Raw genomic sequence first — 20794 nt, 5'->3', positions numbered from 1 at the left:
GAGGGAGGGAGGGAGGGAGGGAGGGAGGGAGGGAGGGGAGGGGAGGGAGGGAGGGAGGAAGGAAGGAAGGAAAAGAGAGAGAGAAGAGAGAGAGAAAGAAGAAAAGGGAACCGAGTCAGAGTGGAAACATTTAAATGAAAATATTTATTTTCTTAAAAATATAGCTTAGTTTGCCCTCTCCAAGTTTGAGAAGGAATATTGGGAGCAAACAGGACAAGATGACAAAGGCATTTGGACATTCACTGCAAATCCTAGGGCGCTGCTGCAAAGCATCCTGGGTCCAGTTCCAGTTTAGGAAACCTCACAGCCTTTTTTCCAGTCGGACAGGTCTCTCCCCTCACAGTGTTTCTTCCAGCCTTGCCTGAGGACAACAGGGAAGCAAGAGCAGCAGAAAGAAGCATGACAATCCAAATCGTCTTAGGTTCAAAGCCTACAGAAATTAACCAAAATCGCCAGCAGAACCCTGGGTTGGATTTCATTTGCTTCTAAGATCCAAGGCAAAACGCTGTCATTTTGCCTTGTTCAGACTTTTCTCTCCTGGTTTTCTCCTAGCTATTGTTAGCTTCAGCAACAAGCAATCGACTTTTGTAAGGACGGGTCATTTCATTACATACCCACATCTCTGAAAATTCGGGTTCTCTGAGTGTGTGGCCGGCTGACAATGTTCACCAGAACACAGCAGCAGGTAATACAAGGATCCAGGTGCAATCCTGGGGACACTTTCTGCTGACACAGACCTACTCACTTTCCTCTCACTGCTGCTCATTTTCTTTCCCTTCAAAATGTTGCTGTAACCCTCAAAATCTTATCCAAATCTAGAGCAAACTCAAGTGTTTTTTTTTTCCTCTCTCGAATTGACTCAATTGACCCTTTCCAAGTCACTTTAGAAAAATACCTTTCTCCATTGCTTGGAATACATAAATAAGAAAAACAATTGCAAATTGTCTTAACCCAATCCCACTGAGAGGTGACAATGCGCTAGCAGCCCTCGCTCCTCCTCGACCTCAGCATCGGCTCTGGCCATACTTGAGGAGCCCTAAACGCCACCCGCTGCAGTGTGGGAGCCCCTCTCTGAGCTGGCCGAGGCCAGAGCTGGCTCCCTCTGCTTGCAGGGATGTGTGGAAGGAGAGGTGCGGGTGGGAACCCAGGCTGCGCCTGGCGCTTGTGGGCCAGCGCAATTTTCTGGTGGGCACAGGGTTGGCTAGCCCCGCACTCAGCCGGCGGGCCCCGCACTCAGCCAGCAGGCCCCGCACTCGGAGCGGCTGGCCAGCGCTGCTGCACCGGGCAATGACAGGCTTAGCACAGCTGCAGAAGGGGCGCTGTGTCCCCCAGCACTGCCTGCCCACCCGTGCCATGCTCAAATTCTTGCGGGTCCTCAGCCGCCTCCCGGCGAGGCAGGGCTCAGGACTTGCAGCCCGCCATGCCTGGCCCCCCAACCCGCCCCCACAGTGGGCTCCCGTGCAGCCTGAGCCTCCCGGACAGGCACCGCCCCCTGCTCCTCAACACTCCCCTTCGACTGCGCAAGGGCTGAGGAGTGCAGGCACCTTTTACGAGGCTGGTGGGCAGCTCCACTCGTGGCCCTGCATGGGATCCACCAGGCAAAGCCAGCTGGGTTCCTGAGTCAGGTGGGGATTTGGAGAACTTTTATGTCTAGCTGGAGGATTGTAAATGCACCAATCAGCACTCTGTGTCTAGCTAATCTGGTGGGGACTTGGAGAACTTTTATGTCTAGCTCAAGGTTTGTAAATGCACCAATCAGCACCCTCTGTCTAGCGCAAGGTTTATAAACACACCAATCAGCACCCTGTGTCTAGCTCAAGGTTTGTAAACGCACCAATCAGTGCTCTTTGTCTAGCTAATTCTATGGGGACTTGGAGAACTTTTGTGTCTAGCCGAAGCGTTGTAAATGCACCAATCAGCACTCTGTGTCTAGTTCAAGGTTTGTAAACACACCAATCAGCACCCTGTCAAAACGGACCAATCAGCCCTCTGTAAAACAGACCAATCAGCGCTCTGTAAAATGGATCAATCAGCTCTCTGTAAAATGAACCAATGAACCAATCAGCCCTTTGTAAAATAGGCCAATCAGCAGGATGTGGGTGGGTGGGGTCAGATAAGGGAATAAACGCAGGCTGCCAGAGCCAGCAGTGGCAGCCCCCTCCGGTGCCCTTCCAGTTGTAGTAGCCTTGTTCCTTGGCTCTTTGAAGTAAATGTTGATGCTGCTCACTCTTTGGGTCTGCGCTGCCATTGTGAGCTGTAACACTCACTGCGAAGATCTGCAGCTTTACTCCTGAGGCCAGCCAGACCACGAACCCACCGGGAGAAACAAACCACTCTGGACGGGAAGAACGAACAACTCCGGATGCGCTGCCTTAAGAGCTGTGACACTCATCGCAAAGGTCTGCAGCTTCACTCCTGAAGCCAGTGAGACCACAAACCAACCAGAAGGAAGAAACTCCGAACACATCCGAACATCAGAAGAAACAAACTTCGGACACACCATCTTTTAAGAACTCTAAGACTCAACACGAGGGTCCGCAGCTTCATTCTCGAAGTCAGTGAGACCAAGAACCCACCAATTCCAGACACACCATCTCTCTTCTCCCCTTCTATGTACTACTGTGTTCACTGCACACCCGCACATCGATGGAGGAGAATATAAACAAGATCTCGTTCCATTGGTTGCACCACTCTACAGACGTGACTTTGTCAGTTCTACCACAGCTGTGATGAGTACACACACTAGGTTTTGCCCATGATGGCCAAAGTCTCCCAAGGAAAGACCCTTACCAATAGTTCATTCCCTGTGTCTCTTTAACAATTTTCCTGGCGCAGATAATCGCATCTGTGAGGTCATCAGTGATCAAGGCTGTAAGAGAGAGAAGACATCAGGGTTTGGTGAGACTTTGTTGTTGGAGAGGGACCCCAACTGAAGTTTACTTCACTTTTCTCAGTCTTTTTGGAATGGGAAGGTTGGAAGAACTATAATTTTCCCTGCAAAGCCACAGTCTCATTATTGTTAAACTGCTTCATAATGAAAAGAACTTTGTTTTTGTTTTAAGATCATCTTCATCTTGCACTACCTGACGTTTCAGAGGAAGAGCCCAATCCTGAAGGGTTTTTGGAAATGTGTTTAGAGAAGATGCCATGTGAAAATGCTCTTTATGTCCTAAAGAAATAGGCGCAAGCCAGGCGTGGTGGCTCAGACCTGCAATCCCAGCATTTTGGAAGGCTGAGGTAGGAGGATCCCTTGAGGCCGAGTTTGAGTCCAGTCTGGGCAACATAGCAAGAACCCATCTCTACAAAACATAAAAAAAAAAATTAGCCTAGTGTGATGGGACACACCTGTGGTCCCAGCTACTCGGGAGTCTGAGGTGGCAGAATCACTTGAACCCAGGAGGTCAAAACTGAAATGAGCTGTGTTCACATCACTGCACTCCAGCCTGGGGAACAGAGTGAGACTCTGTCTTAAGAAAAAAAAAAAAAAAAAAGACACATAAGACAGGATAGTACAGTGTTTTTTGTATTTGAGTTAGTTTGACATGTAAGGTGTCTTTACAGGTAAACGTTAAACTTTTGTCTATTGTCATTTTTCAGTTTGTGTCTTAAAAAATTTTTATCCAGAGTGTTTTTCGTGTGCAGAAAGTTTTAAGTTTTAAATCAAATACGTGAGTTTTTGTCTTTATTACTTTCCCTTTTCTGTTTTCTTTTTGAGACAGAATCTCATTCTGTCACCCGAGTTGGAGTGCAGTGGTATAACCCAAGCTGTTATGCTCACTGCAGCCTCAACCTCCTGGCCTCAAGCAATCCTTCCACCTCAGCCTTCAAAGTAGCTGGGAATACAGGTGTGCACCACCGTGCCTGACCCTTTTTTATTTTTATTTTTGTAGAGACAAGGTTTCACCATGATGCCCAGGCTAATCTCAAACCCTTGGGCTCAAGCAATCCTCTGGCTTTGGCCTCCCAAAGTGCTGGGATTACAGGCATGAGCCACCACACCCCGCCATCTATTATTTTTTCTATTGCTTCAGACATAACAAATCTTTGAATTGAAATGTATTAGTTGATATCCACACTCTTTCCTGCTTGCTTAGAAGCGGCCTCAAGATCCTCAACACAAACATGACAGAAAAAGGCAAATAAGTAAAACATAGTTCAACATTACTTCTTCTGCAAGTTGAGTCCTCCAGGAGCTGATGCTGAGATGGGTTTGAGATGCCAGAAATTTTCAGCAATCCACACCTATGAAAGGAATGGGATGGGGGGGAAGCAGGATGGGCAGACAGATGTCCATATGTGATGCAGACCCAGCAATTCCTCGGGCAGCCCAGCCATGAGCTCCCGAGTGAGCACTGCCCATCTGCCAGGTTCGCATGCCTCTGCCTCTGCTCACTTGAAATTTGCTGAGAGTAAATCTTAAGTGTTTCTCTCTCTCTCTCTCTCTCTCTCTCTCATACACACACACATGCACGCACAGTAACTATGGGAGGTGATGTTAAACTCGACTGTAGTGATCATTTCACAATTTATGAATATATCAAATTATGTTATTTACTTTAAATTTCAAGTGAGCCCACTGGGTGTGGGCCACCCCGGAAGGGAACAACCTGCACCTGAGGCTGATCCTGAAGCAGGTGGCAGATACTGTCTGCTCATCACACAACTGCAGCAGGGGCGGCATGTCTTCCCTTAGCAGGGGATCTGGGAGGCCCATCTCCATGACCACCACAACCACCAACCAAGGACAAAAATACTCAAACCAGTTGATCTCATTTCTGCTTGTCAATTACACAAAGTAATTTTTTTTTTTTTAAAGAGAATTGGGTAATGCTCGATGTTGACAAGGGCACAGAGAGGCAAGTTCTCTGGATACTTGCTGGTGGGAGTATAATGGATTCAGCGTCTCAGGAAACCAACATAGCAGCATACGTTCAGAGCCTTAAAGAGCTTTTTATCCTTTCACCTAATAATTTCTCTCTCTAGATCTATCCTAAAGAAATAGTCTTGAGGCTAGACAAATATTTCTTTACAAAGTGGTTTACTATAGCTTTATTTACAAGAGTTAAAATGAAAAAATCTAATTGCCTCATCATCAGTGATACTCAAATTAATCATAATACCTTCATTTAATAAAATAAAGAGCCATTTGAATTATGTTTTCCCAGGATATTTAATAATATAGAGAAATGCTCCCAATGCAATGTTAAGTTCCCAATATCATAAAAATATCCATCAAGAGCTGTACTGTCCAATATGGCAGACATTAGCAACATGTGATAATTTAAATTAAAATTATAGTTGTTGACAGATGAATGGATAAAAATATGTCTGTATAGAGAGTGGAGTATTATTCAGTCTTGGAAAAGAAGGAAATGCTGACATTTGCAATAACATGGATGAACGGAAGGACATCATGCTAAGTGAAGGAAGTGAGACATAGAAAGACAAATACCACATGATTTCATGCATATGCAAAATCTACAAAAGTTCAACTCATAAAAGCAGACAGTAGAGCAGTGGCTGGTGAGGAAAATGGGGAGATACTGATGGAAGGGTCCAAACTTTCAGTTATAAGGTGAGGAAGGTCTGTGCATCTAATGTATACTATGATTATCATAGTTAATTATACTGTATTGCTTACTTGAAATTTGCTGAGAGTAGATCTTAAGTGTTCTGTCTCTCTCTCATACACACACACATGCACACACAGCAACTATGTGAGGTGATGTTAAACTCTACTGTAGTGATCATTTCACAATTTATAAATATATCAAATTATGTTATTTAAATGTATACAATTTTGATTTGTCAGTTATACCTCAATAAATCTGGAAAAAATGTTAAAAAAAAGAATTGTAATTAATTAACATTAAACACAATTAAAACTGTAGTTCCTTATTTGTTCTAGCTATATTTCAGATACTTTATAACCACTCATGGCTAGTGGTTCTCATGTTTGACAGCACAGATGGAAGACATTTTCATCATCATGGAAAGTTCTGTTAGACAGCACTGGTTTAGGAAAAAAAGATAGTCATTAGTTCACCAGTAGTTTAAGAAAGATTGACTCTTAACTGTGGGTTCACCAATACTTTTAAATCTTTACTGTGTATCTTCTAAAAGTTTTTACAATAGAAATGTACTACTTTTATTACCAGAAAAATAACCAAAAATAATGTTAGCATAAAATGTTGCTTTCAATAGAGCATTGTAATTCCAAATTATTCTATTAACTCAGTTGAAGGTGGAATTTTTCCTTGAGCCTGCTATTTCCTTGAGTTGCTAATTTTTGGCTTTCTCAGTTAGGCTTCACTAGAAGATAAATGTAGTGATAGATTTCTTTTAAGCAAATTTATTCTAAATGTGGCTTAATTTTTATTTAAAACAAAATTATATTAACCAGGAGAAAAACTAACAAAATACATCATCTATAAGAGCAATTGAAACAACATATGCAAATTCGCTAGCATTTGGTTTATAGTTCTACAGTGAAAACTAAAGCCATATCGGCTTATAAAAGCCTTTTGCCAGCCGGGCGCCCTGGCTCACGCCTGTAATCCTAGCACTTTGGGAGGCCGAGGAGGGCGGATCATGAGGTCAGGAGATGGAGACCATCCTGGCTAACACAGTGAAACCCCATCTCTACTAAAAATATGAAAAATTAGCTGGGCGTGGTGGTACGTGCCTGTAGTCCCAGCTACTAGGGAGGCTGAGGCAGGAGAATCACTTGAACCCGGGAGGCCTAGGTTGCAGTGAGCCGAGATCGAGTCACTGCACTCCAGCCTGGGCAACAGAGTGAGACTCCATCTCAAAAAAACAAACAAACAACAAAAAAAGTCTTTTGCCTATCTTCTTGAGATATAAATATTTGGAATAATAATAGCTATTACCACTAGCTAATACTTTATTGAAATCCTACTCTATGTCAGGCACATGTCAAATCTCTTCACACAAAATCTCCATCAGTCCTCAGAACCACCATTTCTGTGGGTACCATTTGATCCCTATAAACTGGGGTTGCTCACCCAGTTAATGAGCCTGTATTCCCATAGAGGGCTTAAATTCTGTTTTCCTCTGATTCCTTCTTCCGACAGAGGCCACTTAAGAAAGATTCCTGCTCATAAAACACTATATAGTAATAAAGTTGATGATAAAAGTATACTTTTATTTTTTCTAGTAATTATTTCCTATGAGGTTATCCAAACTTAAGCATTTTGTACCTTGATATATGTTCAAATTACTTAGAGACGCTTTATCTTGGGTGCATAAGCGCTTGATAAATGCTGAGACACTGGTTTGTGTTTGGAAGTGGTCTAGCATATTTCCTGGGAGACGTGGGTTTGGGGCTGTCTCTAGGGGTTGGAGGGACACAGTGAGGAGGAAGCAGATAACATTCTATCATTCTAGGATTGGAGGTCATCCCAGGCATGTACAGAAAGAGCACATTTGTACTGGGGGCAGGGCAGTTCGCTTGGCTGGCAATGCCCTGTAAGGATTCCTGAAAGGGTCAGGCCATGCAGGACCAGGAAGCGCACACCGCCTACAGTTGCTCGCCCCCTCCTACGTTGTTAGAGCGTTTTGTTGCACAATTGGGATGTTTTGAAAGTACTCGTTGGACATGACTGAATTTGTTTAGGAAAGTACGTTGACCAGGTGCGGTGGCTCACACCTGTAATCCCAGCACTTTGGGAGGCTGAGGCAGGCAGATCACTTGAGTCAGGAGTTTAAGAACAGCCTGGCCAACATGGCAAAACCCTGTCTCTACTAAAAATACAAAAATTAGCTGGCTGTGGTGGCACACGCCTGTAATTCCAGCTACTCGGGAGGCTGAGGCACAAGAATTGCTTGAACCTGGGAGACGGAGGTTGCAGTGAGCTGAGATTGCGCCACTGCACTCCTGCCTGGGTGACAGAACGAGACTCTGTCCAAAAAAAAAAAAAAGGAAAAAAGGAAAAACTGAAAACATGTTAGAGAAGGTGGGTGGTGGGAAATCAAGAACGCTACACAGCTCTGAGCTGTTTTTACAAGAAATAGCCGCAGAGGGGCAGACATGAGTTAAGATGGCACTTTTCAAATGAGGATTCCTGCCAAGAATTGTTTTGCTCAATTTACTTTAAATAGACAATTCTGTCCAGTCAAACATGAATAAGGAAAGGGTTACATTGAATAGCAAAGAATCGTTTATTCTTCCACATCCAACAGAAAACAGCAACAATCAACACAAAAAGAGCTTCAGTCCTATTTTCAGTTTTGTTAGTTCTACTTCGAAGTATCCCTGTCTCTCCTCAGCATCCTCCTGCCTCCCAAGTGAAATCTAGCAGCCACCACGCCCTCGATGTTCATCTCTTTCCCCCGTGAGGTGACAAAGGCCAATTCAGATACCAGGGTGATGAGAAATAAGATTAATATAAGTGCACTAGACTAGATAGAGAGTCAGTAATCATTTTTTTCCTGAAATGCTCTTATTTTAATGACATCTGTGCTGTTGGGGAAAATACTGTCATTACATCAGAAATTTTGTACACTATGTGTGTGTATATGTGTAGGTATATGAATGTGTGTGTTTATATATGCTTTATATATACGAATATATCATCGACTTTCTCTCCAAATAGTTTAGGGAAAGTAGGCAGGAATTTTAGGAATACAATTTGGAATGAGAGTGAGGAGATTGTCTAGCTTCAGAAAATGGGCACGGGCTGGGTGCAGTGGCTCACGCTTGTAATCCCAGCACTTTGGGAGGTCGTGGTGGGAGGATCACTTGAGCCCAGGAGTTCAAGACCAGCCTGGGCAATATGGCGAAACCCCTGTCTCTATTAAAAAAGAAAAGAAAAGAAAAGAAAAGAAAATGAGCATGAAATGTATCTATACTGTACGTGCATATAACATCACATACCTTGTATACACATCCTGATGCTCTTTTTTTTCAGGTTCCCATGACAAAATGTTGCTAATTCTATAATATGTGGGACACAATGACATTGTTCTAATAAAAGCCCCTCTGGCCTGAGGCTAAGGGAAGCCTGCCACGGAAGAGTGGTTAGTACATAGAACAAATATCTTGTTTTCTATTTTAAAGCTATCCCTGAAAATCCCATGCTCTTTATGATAAGAAAACAGATATGAGTGTCATTTTACCTCTGACCATGAACCTTCTGACACTTTAATTTCTTAGAATCTAAGATTGTCTTGCAGATAGACCCTTGCCCCAGATGTCCTTAATTGGAATGAAACTGAACAATATTAAATTAGTAATCTGCATTTAAAGTCAAACATGACCATGATGGAGTCAGAGATTTCTCTTCCCACTGTAAACAACTAGAAAACCAGACAAAATAAATGAAAAATTGTTTTCAGACATTGGACAACTGGCAATGCAGGATCATGGTCTTTGAGAGAGAGAAAAACACAGTGAACACTGTGATTGCCATGACTTTCTGCCCAGAGGAGCTCTGCAGACCAGGGAGGTAGAACCAGGCAGGGGATGGCCATCTCAGAGGAGGAGACAGACATCAGATGCCAAGGCAGCTCAGATTTTGTGAAGAATACCTGGGAGGCAGGAGCTACCCAGAAGAGCAGCAGAAATCTGCAAAGGGATTCCACCCAGTCATTGACTGAAGGCCAAACTGAGTATGCATAGGTAAAATTCCACAGGGCTAGGCCGACAACTACTGCCAGGAGCAGGGCAGTTATGAACCTCATGCAGGGCTGGAAGACATTTGATTTTTGACGAGCCCGAGGTAATAGACCTTGCTGAATCCTCAGCACATTCAAAAGAGAAACTAGGCCGGCCAAGTGGCTCACACCTGTAATCCCAACACTTTGGGAACCTGAGGCAGGCAGATCACCTGAGGTTGGGAGTTTTGAGACCAGCCTGACCAACATGGAGAAACCCCATCTCTACTAAAAATAAAAATAAGCCAGGCGTGGGGGCGCACGCCTGTAATCCCAGCTACTCGGGAGGCCGAGGCAGGAAAATCGCTTGAACCTGGGAGGCAGAGGTTGCAGTGAGCCGAGATCACACCATTGCACTCCAGCCTGGGCAACAAGACCAAAACTGCATCAAAAAAAAAGGAAGAAAAAAGAAAAAAGAAAAGAAAAAACCCAAAAAACAAAAGAGATACTGGATGCGTAGTCATGCGTTGGTAGTGGGACTAAACTAGTCCTACCATAAAGACTAATCCAGAACTTCACTAACCAAGTTTAAGAGCAAGTCTTAAAAGGGTTAAACTGATCAGAATAAACTTAACTGGTTGGCAAAAGAAATTCAACCCTCCTTAAAGGAAGACAACATAATCTAGACACTCAACAATGTCGCATATGAGGTGCCATAAGTAGGCAAGGAAGCAACCACACCCTCGGGATATGGCAACTGTGGTGATCCGTCCAGTCAACACCATGAGTCTCAGCATTCATACTGCATGTAGGCCAGCTCATTCAAACAAAGCTGTCTCCAGAAGGGAATTTCCCCTGTAGGGAACATGCACATTTTGACTTTACCTGTCCTCAGACTAACCCCTTGCTCATTATAATAATAAAAAACACATCCCTGGGTGGAGATTTAAGGTGCTAATGACACATGAGATGTATGAACAAGCATGTACAGCTACTACACAAATGTACCAGGAGGACTGCCCAGAACATGCTTACTAGCAACACCTCTTCCTACCCGCTTATGAATAACCATGGAAGACTCTCATAAAGGGAGCATCCCTTGCTCCTGTCTTTGCTGTCCCATCTTCACGAGCCGCCAGACCTGAAATCTCCCTCTCTCAGAGTGTACTGTCCATTCTGTGCCTAACTTTCAAAAGAGTCTTTCTCTTTCTCAATAAATTACTTTATGCTACATCTCCTTTGCTGTGTGTCTCTTGTTTAAATTCTTTTAAACTAAGAAGACAAGACTTGAAGACTCACAACAGCCATCAACACATACACTGTGTGCGTATTCAATAAAAAGTGATTCCTTGTGCAGAGGCAGGGAAACGTGACACATACCAGGAGAAAGATCAGTCAAGGGCAAGACCCAGAAATGACAGTTGATTGCATTAGCAGATAAGAAATTTAAAGCACTGCTTATAAATATGATTATTTATATCCAGGGCTTAAAGAGAAACATGAATAAAATGAAATAAAAGATACAAAAAATTATGATGCCAAATAAAAAACACGGTATCTGAAAAGAAACATCCAATCAATAAGTTTAATAGATTAGCATTAAAAAAAAAAGTAACAGCAGACTTGAAGACGTAACAATGGAGGCTATTGAAAATAAAACACAGAGAGGGAAAAAGGCTAAAAAACAAGGAACCTCAATGATGAATGGGACAGCATCAGTGATCAAACATACATGCCGTTAGAATTCTTGAAAGAGAAAATAAAAGCATTAGAAGAAAGAATGGCTGAAATGTTTTCACATTTAATGAAAATTATAAACTCAGGGAATACAGAATGTTAATGAATACCAAGTAAGATAAACACAAATATCACACATCATTGAATTGCTGAAAATGAGTGACAAAGAGAAAATCTTTAAAACAACTAGAGAAAAACAAGAAGTATTACATACCAGGGACAAACAGAAGGAAATCACTGGTTTCCCATCATACACAAGGCAAGCCAGAAGGCAACAGAATATCTTTAAAAACTTGAAGCCAAGTGTGGTGGCTCAACTGTAATCCCAGCTCTTTGGGAGGCTGAGGGGAGAGGATTGCCTGAGCCCAGGAGTTTGAGACCAGCCTGGGCAACATGACAAGACCCCATCGCTACAATTTTTTTTTTTTTTTTTTAATCGGCCAGGCACGGTGGCACATGCCTGTGGTCCCGGCTGCTCAGGAGGCTGAGGCATGAGAATTGCTTGAGTTCAGGAAGTCAAGGCTGCAGTGAGCTGTGATCATGCCACTACACTCACAGTGTTGTTTGGGGACAGAGCACGACCCTGTCTCAAAACAACAACAACTTGAGGTGGAAAAGAACTGTCAGCCCAGAATTTTATATGTAAAGAAAATATTCCTCAAAATCAAAATAAACAGAGATATTTTCAGACAGAGAGAATGCTTGCTAATGGACCTCTACTCTAAAACAAAACAAAACAAAGTTAAAGAAAGTTCTTTAGGCTGAAGGAAAATGATATCAATTAACTGTCTGCTCAAATAAATCCACCAAAGGAATGAAGAGTATTGGAAATAGTAAGTATGTAATAAATACTATAAAACTTTTTTCTCATTTAGAAATGTATTTAAAAGACAATTGTTTAAAGAAAAAATTATAAAAATGCATTGTGAGGTATACAAATATAGAAGAAAAATGCGTGACAACACAGCATAAAGGATGGAATAGGAAAAACAAGTATACTGTTAAGAAACTCATATGTTACATGTGAAGTGGTGTGTTATTTGAAGGTAGAATGTAATAAGATAATGATGCCTATTGGAAACCCTAAAGCAACTACTGAAAACAAAATTGAAGTATAGCTAACAAACCAATGGAGGAAATAAAAGAGAATACTAAAAAATATTCAATAAATTCAAAAGAAGGCAGAAAAAATGGAACCAAGAATAGATGGCACAAACAGAAAACAAAATAGCAAGATGTAATTTAAAGCTACCCATATTAGCCGAGTGCAGTGACTCGTGCCTGTAATCTCAGCACTTTGGGAGGCCAAGGTGGGCAGATCACAAGGTCAGGAGATCGAGACCATCCTGGCTAACGCGGCAAAACCCCATCTCTACTTAAAAAAAATACAAAAAATTAGCCGGGCATGGTGGCATGTGCCTGTAGTCTCAGCTACTCAGGAGGCCAAGGCAGGAGAATCACTTGAACCCAGGAGGCAGAGGTTGCAGTGAGCCGAGATTGCGCCACTGTACTCCAGCTTGGGTGACAGAGCAAGACTCTATCAAAAAAAAAAAAAGAAAAAAAAAGAGAGAGAGAGAGAGAGAAAGAAAGAAGAAAGAAAGAAAGAAAGAAAGAAAGAAAGAAAGAAAGAAAGAAAGAAAGAAAGAAAGAAAGAAAGAAAGAAAGAAAGAAAGAAAGAAAACAAACTAGCCAGATCAGTAATCACATTAAATGCAAATGGCCTAATCATGGCATAACCTACAGGCCAACCTCCCATTTCTGTAAATAAAGCCTTATTGGAACACAGCCAGGCCTACTCATTTACGTACTTTCTATGGCTGCTTTCACACTACGTCATAGTTGGGTAGTAGCATTCTAAACCATATGGCCTGAAAAGCCTAAAATATTTACCATTTGGCCCTTTAGGCAAACAGTTGCTGACCTATGGTTTAATCACTCCTACTGAAAACAGTAATTATCAGAATGCATATAAAAGCAACACATACCTATACATTACCTATAAGAAATTCACCTTAAATATAAAGACACAGATGGATTAAAAGTAGAGGATGGAAAGAAACATACTATGCAAATATTTCCTCAAAGAAAGCGAGAGTGGGCTATACTGCTATCAAGCAAAGTAGATTTCTGGATGAGAAATAGCACCAGAGTTAAGCAGAAACATTGACTCCAGTGATAAAAGAGTCAATTCAATACAAGGACATAACAATCCTCAAAGAATATCTGCCTAAGAACAAAGCTTCAAAAATGGACAAGACTGAAAGGTGAAATAGGCAAAACTAAAATGATAGTTGCAAATTTCAATATCTATTTCTCACTGTATAATAGAACAAGTGAGAAAATCAGAAAGGATGTAACAATCATTTATAGAACATCCATACCAAATATAAAATACACATTTTTTCCAAATGCACAATCACTGTAAGACACATTTGCTGTGCTGTAAAACAAGGTTAAAGAAATAGTAAAGGTTTCAAATCATATAGACCTGGAATCTCCAACCCCTGAATCATGGGTCTGTGGCCTCACAGCGGGAAGTGAGCGGCAGGCAAGTGAGTGAATCTTCATCTGTATTTACAGACACTCCCCATCTCCCACATTACTGCCTGGGCTCCACCTCCTGTCAGATCAACAGCTAACCATTAGATTCTTATATGAGTGCAAACCCTACTGTGAGCTTCACTTGTGAGGGATCTAGGTTGCGTGCTCCTTATGAGAATCTAATGCCTGATGATCTGTCACTGTCTCCCATAACCCCTAGATGTGACTATGTAGTTGCAGCAAAATAAGTTCAGGGCTCCCACTGATTCTACATTATGGTGAGTTGCATTATTATTCCTTATATATTGCAATGAAATAATAACAGAAATAAAGTGGACAATAAGTGTAATATGTGTGAATCATCCTGAAACCATCCTCCTTCCCCTGGTCCATGGAAAATTTGTCTTCCACAAACTGTTCCCTGGTGCCAAAAAGGTTGGGGGCCGCTGTTATAGACCATATTCTCTGACCTTAATGAGATGTAACTAGAACTCTATAATAAAACTCAACCTGGGATCATCCTTCACTCTCAGGCTGGGCATTCCTCTTGCCTTTCTCCCTTATCGAGTCCCTTGTTTCCTGAACTGCGTTTCCTCTTCATTGTTTTAGTTTATTCTTTTGGTGGAGCACATTTTCCTGTAGTTTTGTGAGAGAGAGTGCATGGGAGCTGAGCTGAATATCTCATCTTTGCCCTGACGGATCCACTCTCTACCTTTCTCCACCATGCTCTGTGCACTCGGAGGCCAACACACACAGTTGGCGTCAATGGATTCCCATGTCCTCTGACTTCTGGAGGAGTTTAAATAAGAGTAGGCATCAGCAGGGAAGGAACAGAGACAGGACACTGAGGTTGGGATATACATATAGTATCTTCCAGCTTTTTTTCTGTCAGGTCACTCAGCACAAGTCACGTCCCTTGAGGGAAGATCTCAGATCCTAGAAGGCAGACTTCTCCCTGCAGACCTTTTGTACCTCAGTGCTGGTCACAGCTCTCTTTCCATTCGTTTTTGGGCAAGGGGTTCCTAATCCCTCACTTCACTATTGCCATGGTTTTTCTATGATTTGATCAGATCTTTGTAAGTACAGTCTTTATTAACATTCTCTTCCAGTATCCCAGTTTGCATTTTTTCTGTCTTCCAGTCAGGATTCTTTATGATATAGGAGGTAAAAAATTTAACCACTTGGTTCTCAGAAAATGTACTCTGGGTGGCTAGAACTACAGGCATATGCCTGGCTATTTTTAATTTTTTTGTAGAGACAGAGTCTGGCTGTAGGGTCTTGCCGTGGGGTCTCACCCAGGCTGGTCTTGAACTCCTGGCCTAAGGTTACCCTCTGACTTCACTCTTGTACCTTACATGGCAAAAGGGGCTTTGCATGAGTTGTTAGAAGCAGAGAATCTTGCCCAGGTGTGGTCACGGAAGGATCCAATGAGAGAAGAAGGAGGAGAGATTCAAAGTGTGAGAACGACTCGACCCATCATTGCTGGCTGTGAAGATGGAGTAAGGGGCCATGAGTCAAGGGGTGTGAGTAGTCCCTAGAAGCCTGGAATGGCCCTTGGGTGACAACCTGCAAGCAACAGGGATCTCAGTTCAATACCCACAAGGAACTGAACTCTGCCAAATCCCAAATGAGCAAGGACATGGATCTTCCTGCAGAACCTCCAGAAAGGAAAACAGACCTGCCAGCACCTTGACTTCAGCCCTGTGAATCCCTTGGCACTCTTCCAGCCTAGAGAACTAAAGAAATTTTGTGGTGTTTAAACCACTAAGTTTGGGGTCATTTGTTAGGGCAGCAATAGAAACCTAACTTCCTTTCTGAGTGAATTCAATGCTGTTTTAATGACTCGGTATGCTGGGCATGATTCTCTCCTTCTAGGGTTCATGAGATTAGACTGGCTTCACTCAACATTGCCCAGGATAATCTCTCTTGCTCAAGCTCAGATCCTTGTTCACATCCACAAAGTCCCTTTTGCCATGTAAGGTACAAGAGTGAAGTCGACACCTTAGGCCAGGAGTTCAAGACCAGCTTGGGTGAGACCCCATAGCGAGACCCCACAGACTGACTCTGTCTGTACCAAAAAAATAATAAAAATAGTGGGGCATATGCCTGTAGTTCTAGCCACCCAGAGGAGGGAAGGTTGCTTGAGTCCTGGAGGTCAAGACTGCAATGAGCTATGAATGTGCCACCTGGGCAAGAGAGTGAGACCCTGTCTCAAAAAAAAAAAAAAAAAAAGAGAGAAGAAAAGACAAGAGAAAGAAATATAAAGAGTATTCATCTCTTTCTGTTCAGAGAGGTACATACTGCATCCTTGGAGTGAATTGCTTATGGAAAGCAGCCGGCAGGCAGCTTCTTTTTTCTTACTGCAGACATCAAATATCTCTATACATGAAAGGGCAGTAAGGTCATCTGTCCATCCCCCTGCTTTAGGGGAGGGCTTCATAAAACTGTCCTACAAGGAATAAGTCATCTTTGGACAAGTCAGCCGCAGGATCCTGAGTGTCACCTTGGAAACTGTTGCATAATTTACCAATCTGGAACAGACCTATTTGCAAGCTTGAATTCCAAATTTTAGTTAAAGCAAAACGTGGCTGGTGATCCTGTTGTCGGCTTTCTCGCCTGGTCCCCAGGATGGCATCGCTGAAAGTCAGAGCCTCACCTGAGCAAGCGATGTGGCAGTGGTTGTTCTCCTGCAGCTTTCCATGTCTGCACCACGTGAAGCTGTTGATCTGGAAGATGCCGTAGTCGATGCTGCCGTCATCCAGGACCCTCTGGGCAGTGGTGTTGTAGCCGCTCTCGTAATATGCCATGCAGATCCCTGGAGGGGCAAAGCCAGAAATGTCAGCAAAGGAAGTGCATTGTTTGCTCTAAGCCTGGTCTGAGGGTGAGTTTCCTTATCCCTGTTAACTGACTGCTTCCTCCCAATACTCCTTGGGGCGGAGCAGGACAGGTATGCACCCAGGGGGCACACCGGGGGCACATTGGGGGCTGGGGTGGCACACCTGAAGCTGCACACCCAGTCAGGGACTGAGCCTAATCTAGAACAAAAGTCAGGTCCCTCTCTTCCCACAATGCCAGCAGAGGTGGCGTTACTTTCCCCTTCCCTGGCTGGTGTCGTAAGGGCAGGAGTCCAGGAATGAGGAAATGAGGGGCCGGGGAGGAAGGAGAGGAGACCCAGGGAGCCACAGTTAGGCCGGCAGCCGCCCCTGGGCGCGGTGAGGGCAGAGCATGGTTAGCTGGGAAGACACAGCGGGGAGTGTGGCCAGGACCTTCAACATCTCAGGGGGAGGTCAAGGACAGAAAGAGAGGAGGAAAGAAAGAATCTCACAGTTTCCAAGGCTGAAGCCCCAGTAGTTGTCCAGGCCAGCCCTCGAGAATATTTTTGCCAGTTTGCAGCGCGTGTAGATTTTGGACTCAGCCCCTGTGACCAGGCAGCCAATGAGGGTCAGAATACCCGCAGCCTTCATCCTCAAAGCCTGCTGGAGACAGAACCTGCCAACGAGCAGGAGAACGGGTCAGACGATCTTGATTCGGGAACTTTGAAATCCAGCGGCGGTGACTGTGCACAGCCCTGCCTAGATGCTGCCTGTCACTTTGGTCATTCAGAGCCACCATCAGGCAAAACCGGCCACTCTACAGTCCAGGGAAGGAATGTGACTGAAGGCTGTTTCCTTAGTGCTTTTCCATACAGTAACTTTCAAGTCAATGCTGTGTTCTCAGGGTTAAGCAAGTGAAAAAATTAACCCTTCTTAATACACATCCAGGTGAAAACCACAGGGGGCATTTTCAGGATTTCTATTTTAATTCTACGAATAAAGAATAGAATACAAGGGTGAAACATTCCCTAGACTGCTGACCCTTGAACAACATAGGTTTGAACTGCGTGGGTCCATTTATACCTGAATTTTCTTCTTCCTCTGCCACCCCTGAGACACCAAGACCAACCCCTCCTCCTCCTCCGCCTCAGCCTGCTCAGTGTGAAGACAACCAGGGTGAAGGCCTGTATGATGATCCACTTCCACTTAACAAATAGTGAATATAATATAATAGTAAATATTTACTGTTAACAAATAGTTAATATTTACAAATAGTGAATATATCTTCTCTTCCTTATGATTTTCTTAATAACATTTCATTTCTCTAGCTTACTTTATTGTAAGAATCCAGTATAGAAAACATAGAACATACAAAATATGTGTGGATTGGCTGTTCATGTTATCGATAAAGCTTCCCGTCAGCAGTAAGTTATTAGTCGTTAAGCTTCTGGGGAGTCAAAAGTTAAGTGCAAGATTTTCAACTGAGCAGGGGTTGGCACCCCTGGCCCCTGCATTTGTTCAAGGATCAACTGGATGTGTAGAAACAGACACCCCATTTCAGCCAGAGATGAAAGACACGTGGGCCTGTAGGGATAACTTTAAGATTCATTGTTTGGGGGTTTACTGAAGGGTGAAGATTAAGCACCTAATCTTTCATTTTCTTTTCTTGATGCAATTCAAAATGTGGGAGCGTTGCTTCCAAAGTATCAGTGTTTTATCTTAGATGGCAAATGCATTGCTTTGCTAGGCTTCACCACCAGTGCTCTGGGGGGCCTCCTAAAAGTCTGGCACCTGACTGGGGAGCAAGAGGGATGGATGACAATGGCTCACGAAAAGAGGAAAGCACCTGGGGGAGCAGAAGGGCAATAAAGAGGCCCCCAGGGAAGCATTTGAAATGGGAGTAGGATCAAGAGAGCCATCTCCTGCTGCCTACTGATTTTCCACAATATCCTCCTCTCTTAAAAGAATGTCTTCCCCAAATACAGCAGCCTTGCTGGGATGGGGTGAAGTGAAATTTCTGACACCTGCTCGGGATCCTGAACTTGATGTTCATACATATGTTCATCCCGTGTCATTTTCTGCACTTGCCTAGAAACTTCTCCAGTCATTAGTTTCTCTCCCTGGGGCTGGATTGCTGCATTGAAAGGCTAGGCCCAAAACAGGGCTAAGTAGTCATCAGCAAGGCCACCGCACTAAGTAACAAGTGGGGCTTTAAGGTAACTAAGCCATAAGGTAAGAACTGTGTTTCATGAGGAGCACACACATTACAAACGTGAAGAGCAAGGGTCAGCAAATTGGGTCTGCTTTTGTATGTAAAGTTTTATTGAAACATACCTACACCCATTTGGTAATATATTGTTGGTGGCTGATTTCCTGCTGCAGTGGCAGAGTTGAGTAGCTGTGTTAGAGGTTGTATGGACCACAAAGCCTAACATATTATTATCTGGCCCTTTTCAGAGAAAGCATGCCAGGCTGTGGCGTACAGCATGGTGTTAAGCTGTGAGGGACAGACAAACAAGGTTTAAGATGCAGAGCTTAGGCCAGGCACGGTAATCCCAGCACTTTGTGAGGGTGAAGAGGGCAAATTGCTTGAAGCCAGGAATTTGAGACCAGCCTGGGCGACAAAGGTAGACCTCTGTCACTACAAAATACACAAAAATTAGCCAGGCATGGTGGTGTGTGACTGTGGTCCCACCTATTTGGGAGGCTGAGGTGGGAGGATCTTTTAAGGCTCAGAGGTTGAGGCTGTTGTGAGTTGTGATTATGCCTCTTCGCTCCAGCCTGGGCAACACAGTGAGACCCTGTCTCAAAAAAAAAAAAAAAAAAAAGATGCAGAACTTACAAATAAAGTGGGTTTCCATCCCCTGCTTTGGAATTTTACTGATCTCAAACAAGTCAAAACAAAACCCACAGCAATGATAACCCCAAGCATCATGTCCTGCATCCTTCAAGAACCTGCCATTGCTGGTTCTCAGGGACAGGTGGCTTCATAAGAGTAATTCAGGTCTTACTGAAAAGGCAGATTCCCGGTGCCTGCCTGAGAGGCCGATTTCTCAGGTGAGTCTGCGGAAGAAACACGGTTCCACTTACTCAGTCGGTGACTGGCAGCTCAGGTGAGCGTCCTGCATCCGCTGAAGCCATATCTGATTCTAACAAGGCGCAAGTTTCCTTCAAGAACCTTTCTTTAGAGTGTTAGAGAAAGAAAAATTCTTAGTCCTTTGTTTCTCACCACCTAGAGATGCGAGAATTCTACTTCTTGGGACTAAAAGCTATGTCATCCTGCATGCTTGTGTTCTGAGGCAGGTGATAACTGTCTTCTGGGCCTTAATATCTCTCATTTTTTCTCTTTTCCTCTCAACAACCCTCCTCACTACACAACTTGGCCAGGGCCTCCTGTACAAGTGAGAGCTGTTCTCTAAGGCAGCAGTCTGCAAACTTTATCACAAATTCCATTAATAAAGTTAAGCATGTATCCTCTTTAGATGTATATTAAATTATAAATCACACTTCTGTATCTCTGTACTAATATGCTACATAAATTATCAACATGCACAAAACTAAAATCTGAAAATGAATGAGAGAGGTGAAATTAACGTTAAAAATTTATTAACAGCACATTTCTTTGCTATATATTGTTCATTAATAAAATATTTTCAAAAGAGGGCCACAAAAGAAATTAAAAATTTTTAATGTATAATCAACATGATTTCATTATTTTTTAAAAAATTGGCTTGACATTTTGTGAATCAATAACTAAAGAGCTGGTTTCAAGGCCCATTTATTTCTGTGTTCAGATTTAATGACACATTTGAAATGAATTCTCATTGGAATATGTAGATCTAAGTATAAGTTTATTGTTAGTTGCACTAATGAATCATTATATTTTATTAAATTCTATCTACAAATAATGCAAAGGTTTTGTTGAAATCTAGTTTTAAGCTTATATAGTGTTACACTGTGTAGATGTAACATATTTAGCCAATTCCATATTGATTCACACTTAACGGTATTTTTTTCTTCTATGATAAACATACTACAATTAGTAATCTTGTACATTTGTCATTTGTACATTTGCAAGAATATCTGTT

The 20794-nt window shown here is 42.9% G+C and overlaps 1 protein-coding gene across 1 annotated transcript; it reads right to left on the bottom strand.

Annotated features, from left to right (window-relative positions):
- Window positions 1-291: 291 nt before the first annotated feature.
- Window positions 292-19834, bottom strand: LOC112632019 (lysozyme-like protein 1). Its single transcript, XM_025397631.1, is given in 6 exon segments — window positions 292-361; window positions 2791-2869; window positions 16550-16708; window positions 17219-17382; window positions 19718-19797; window positions 19799-19834. Coding segments are annotated over 6 exon segments (588 nt in total).
- Between the last annotated feature and the right edge of the window lie 960 nt (window positions 19835-20794).

Source organism: Theropithecus gelada, chromosome 9 (genome assembly GCF_003255815.1).
Source record: "Theropithecus gelada isolate Dixy chromosome 9, Tgel_1.0, whole genome shotgun sequence".
In the NCBI taxonomy this organism is placed as follows: domain Eukaryota; kingdom Metazoa; phylum Chordata; class Mammalia; order Primates; family Cercopithecidae; genus Theropithecus; species Theropithecus gelada.
Note: the sequence above shows the minus strand (reverse complement) of the source record. Positions and strands in the feature narration are given on the sequence as shown.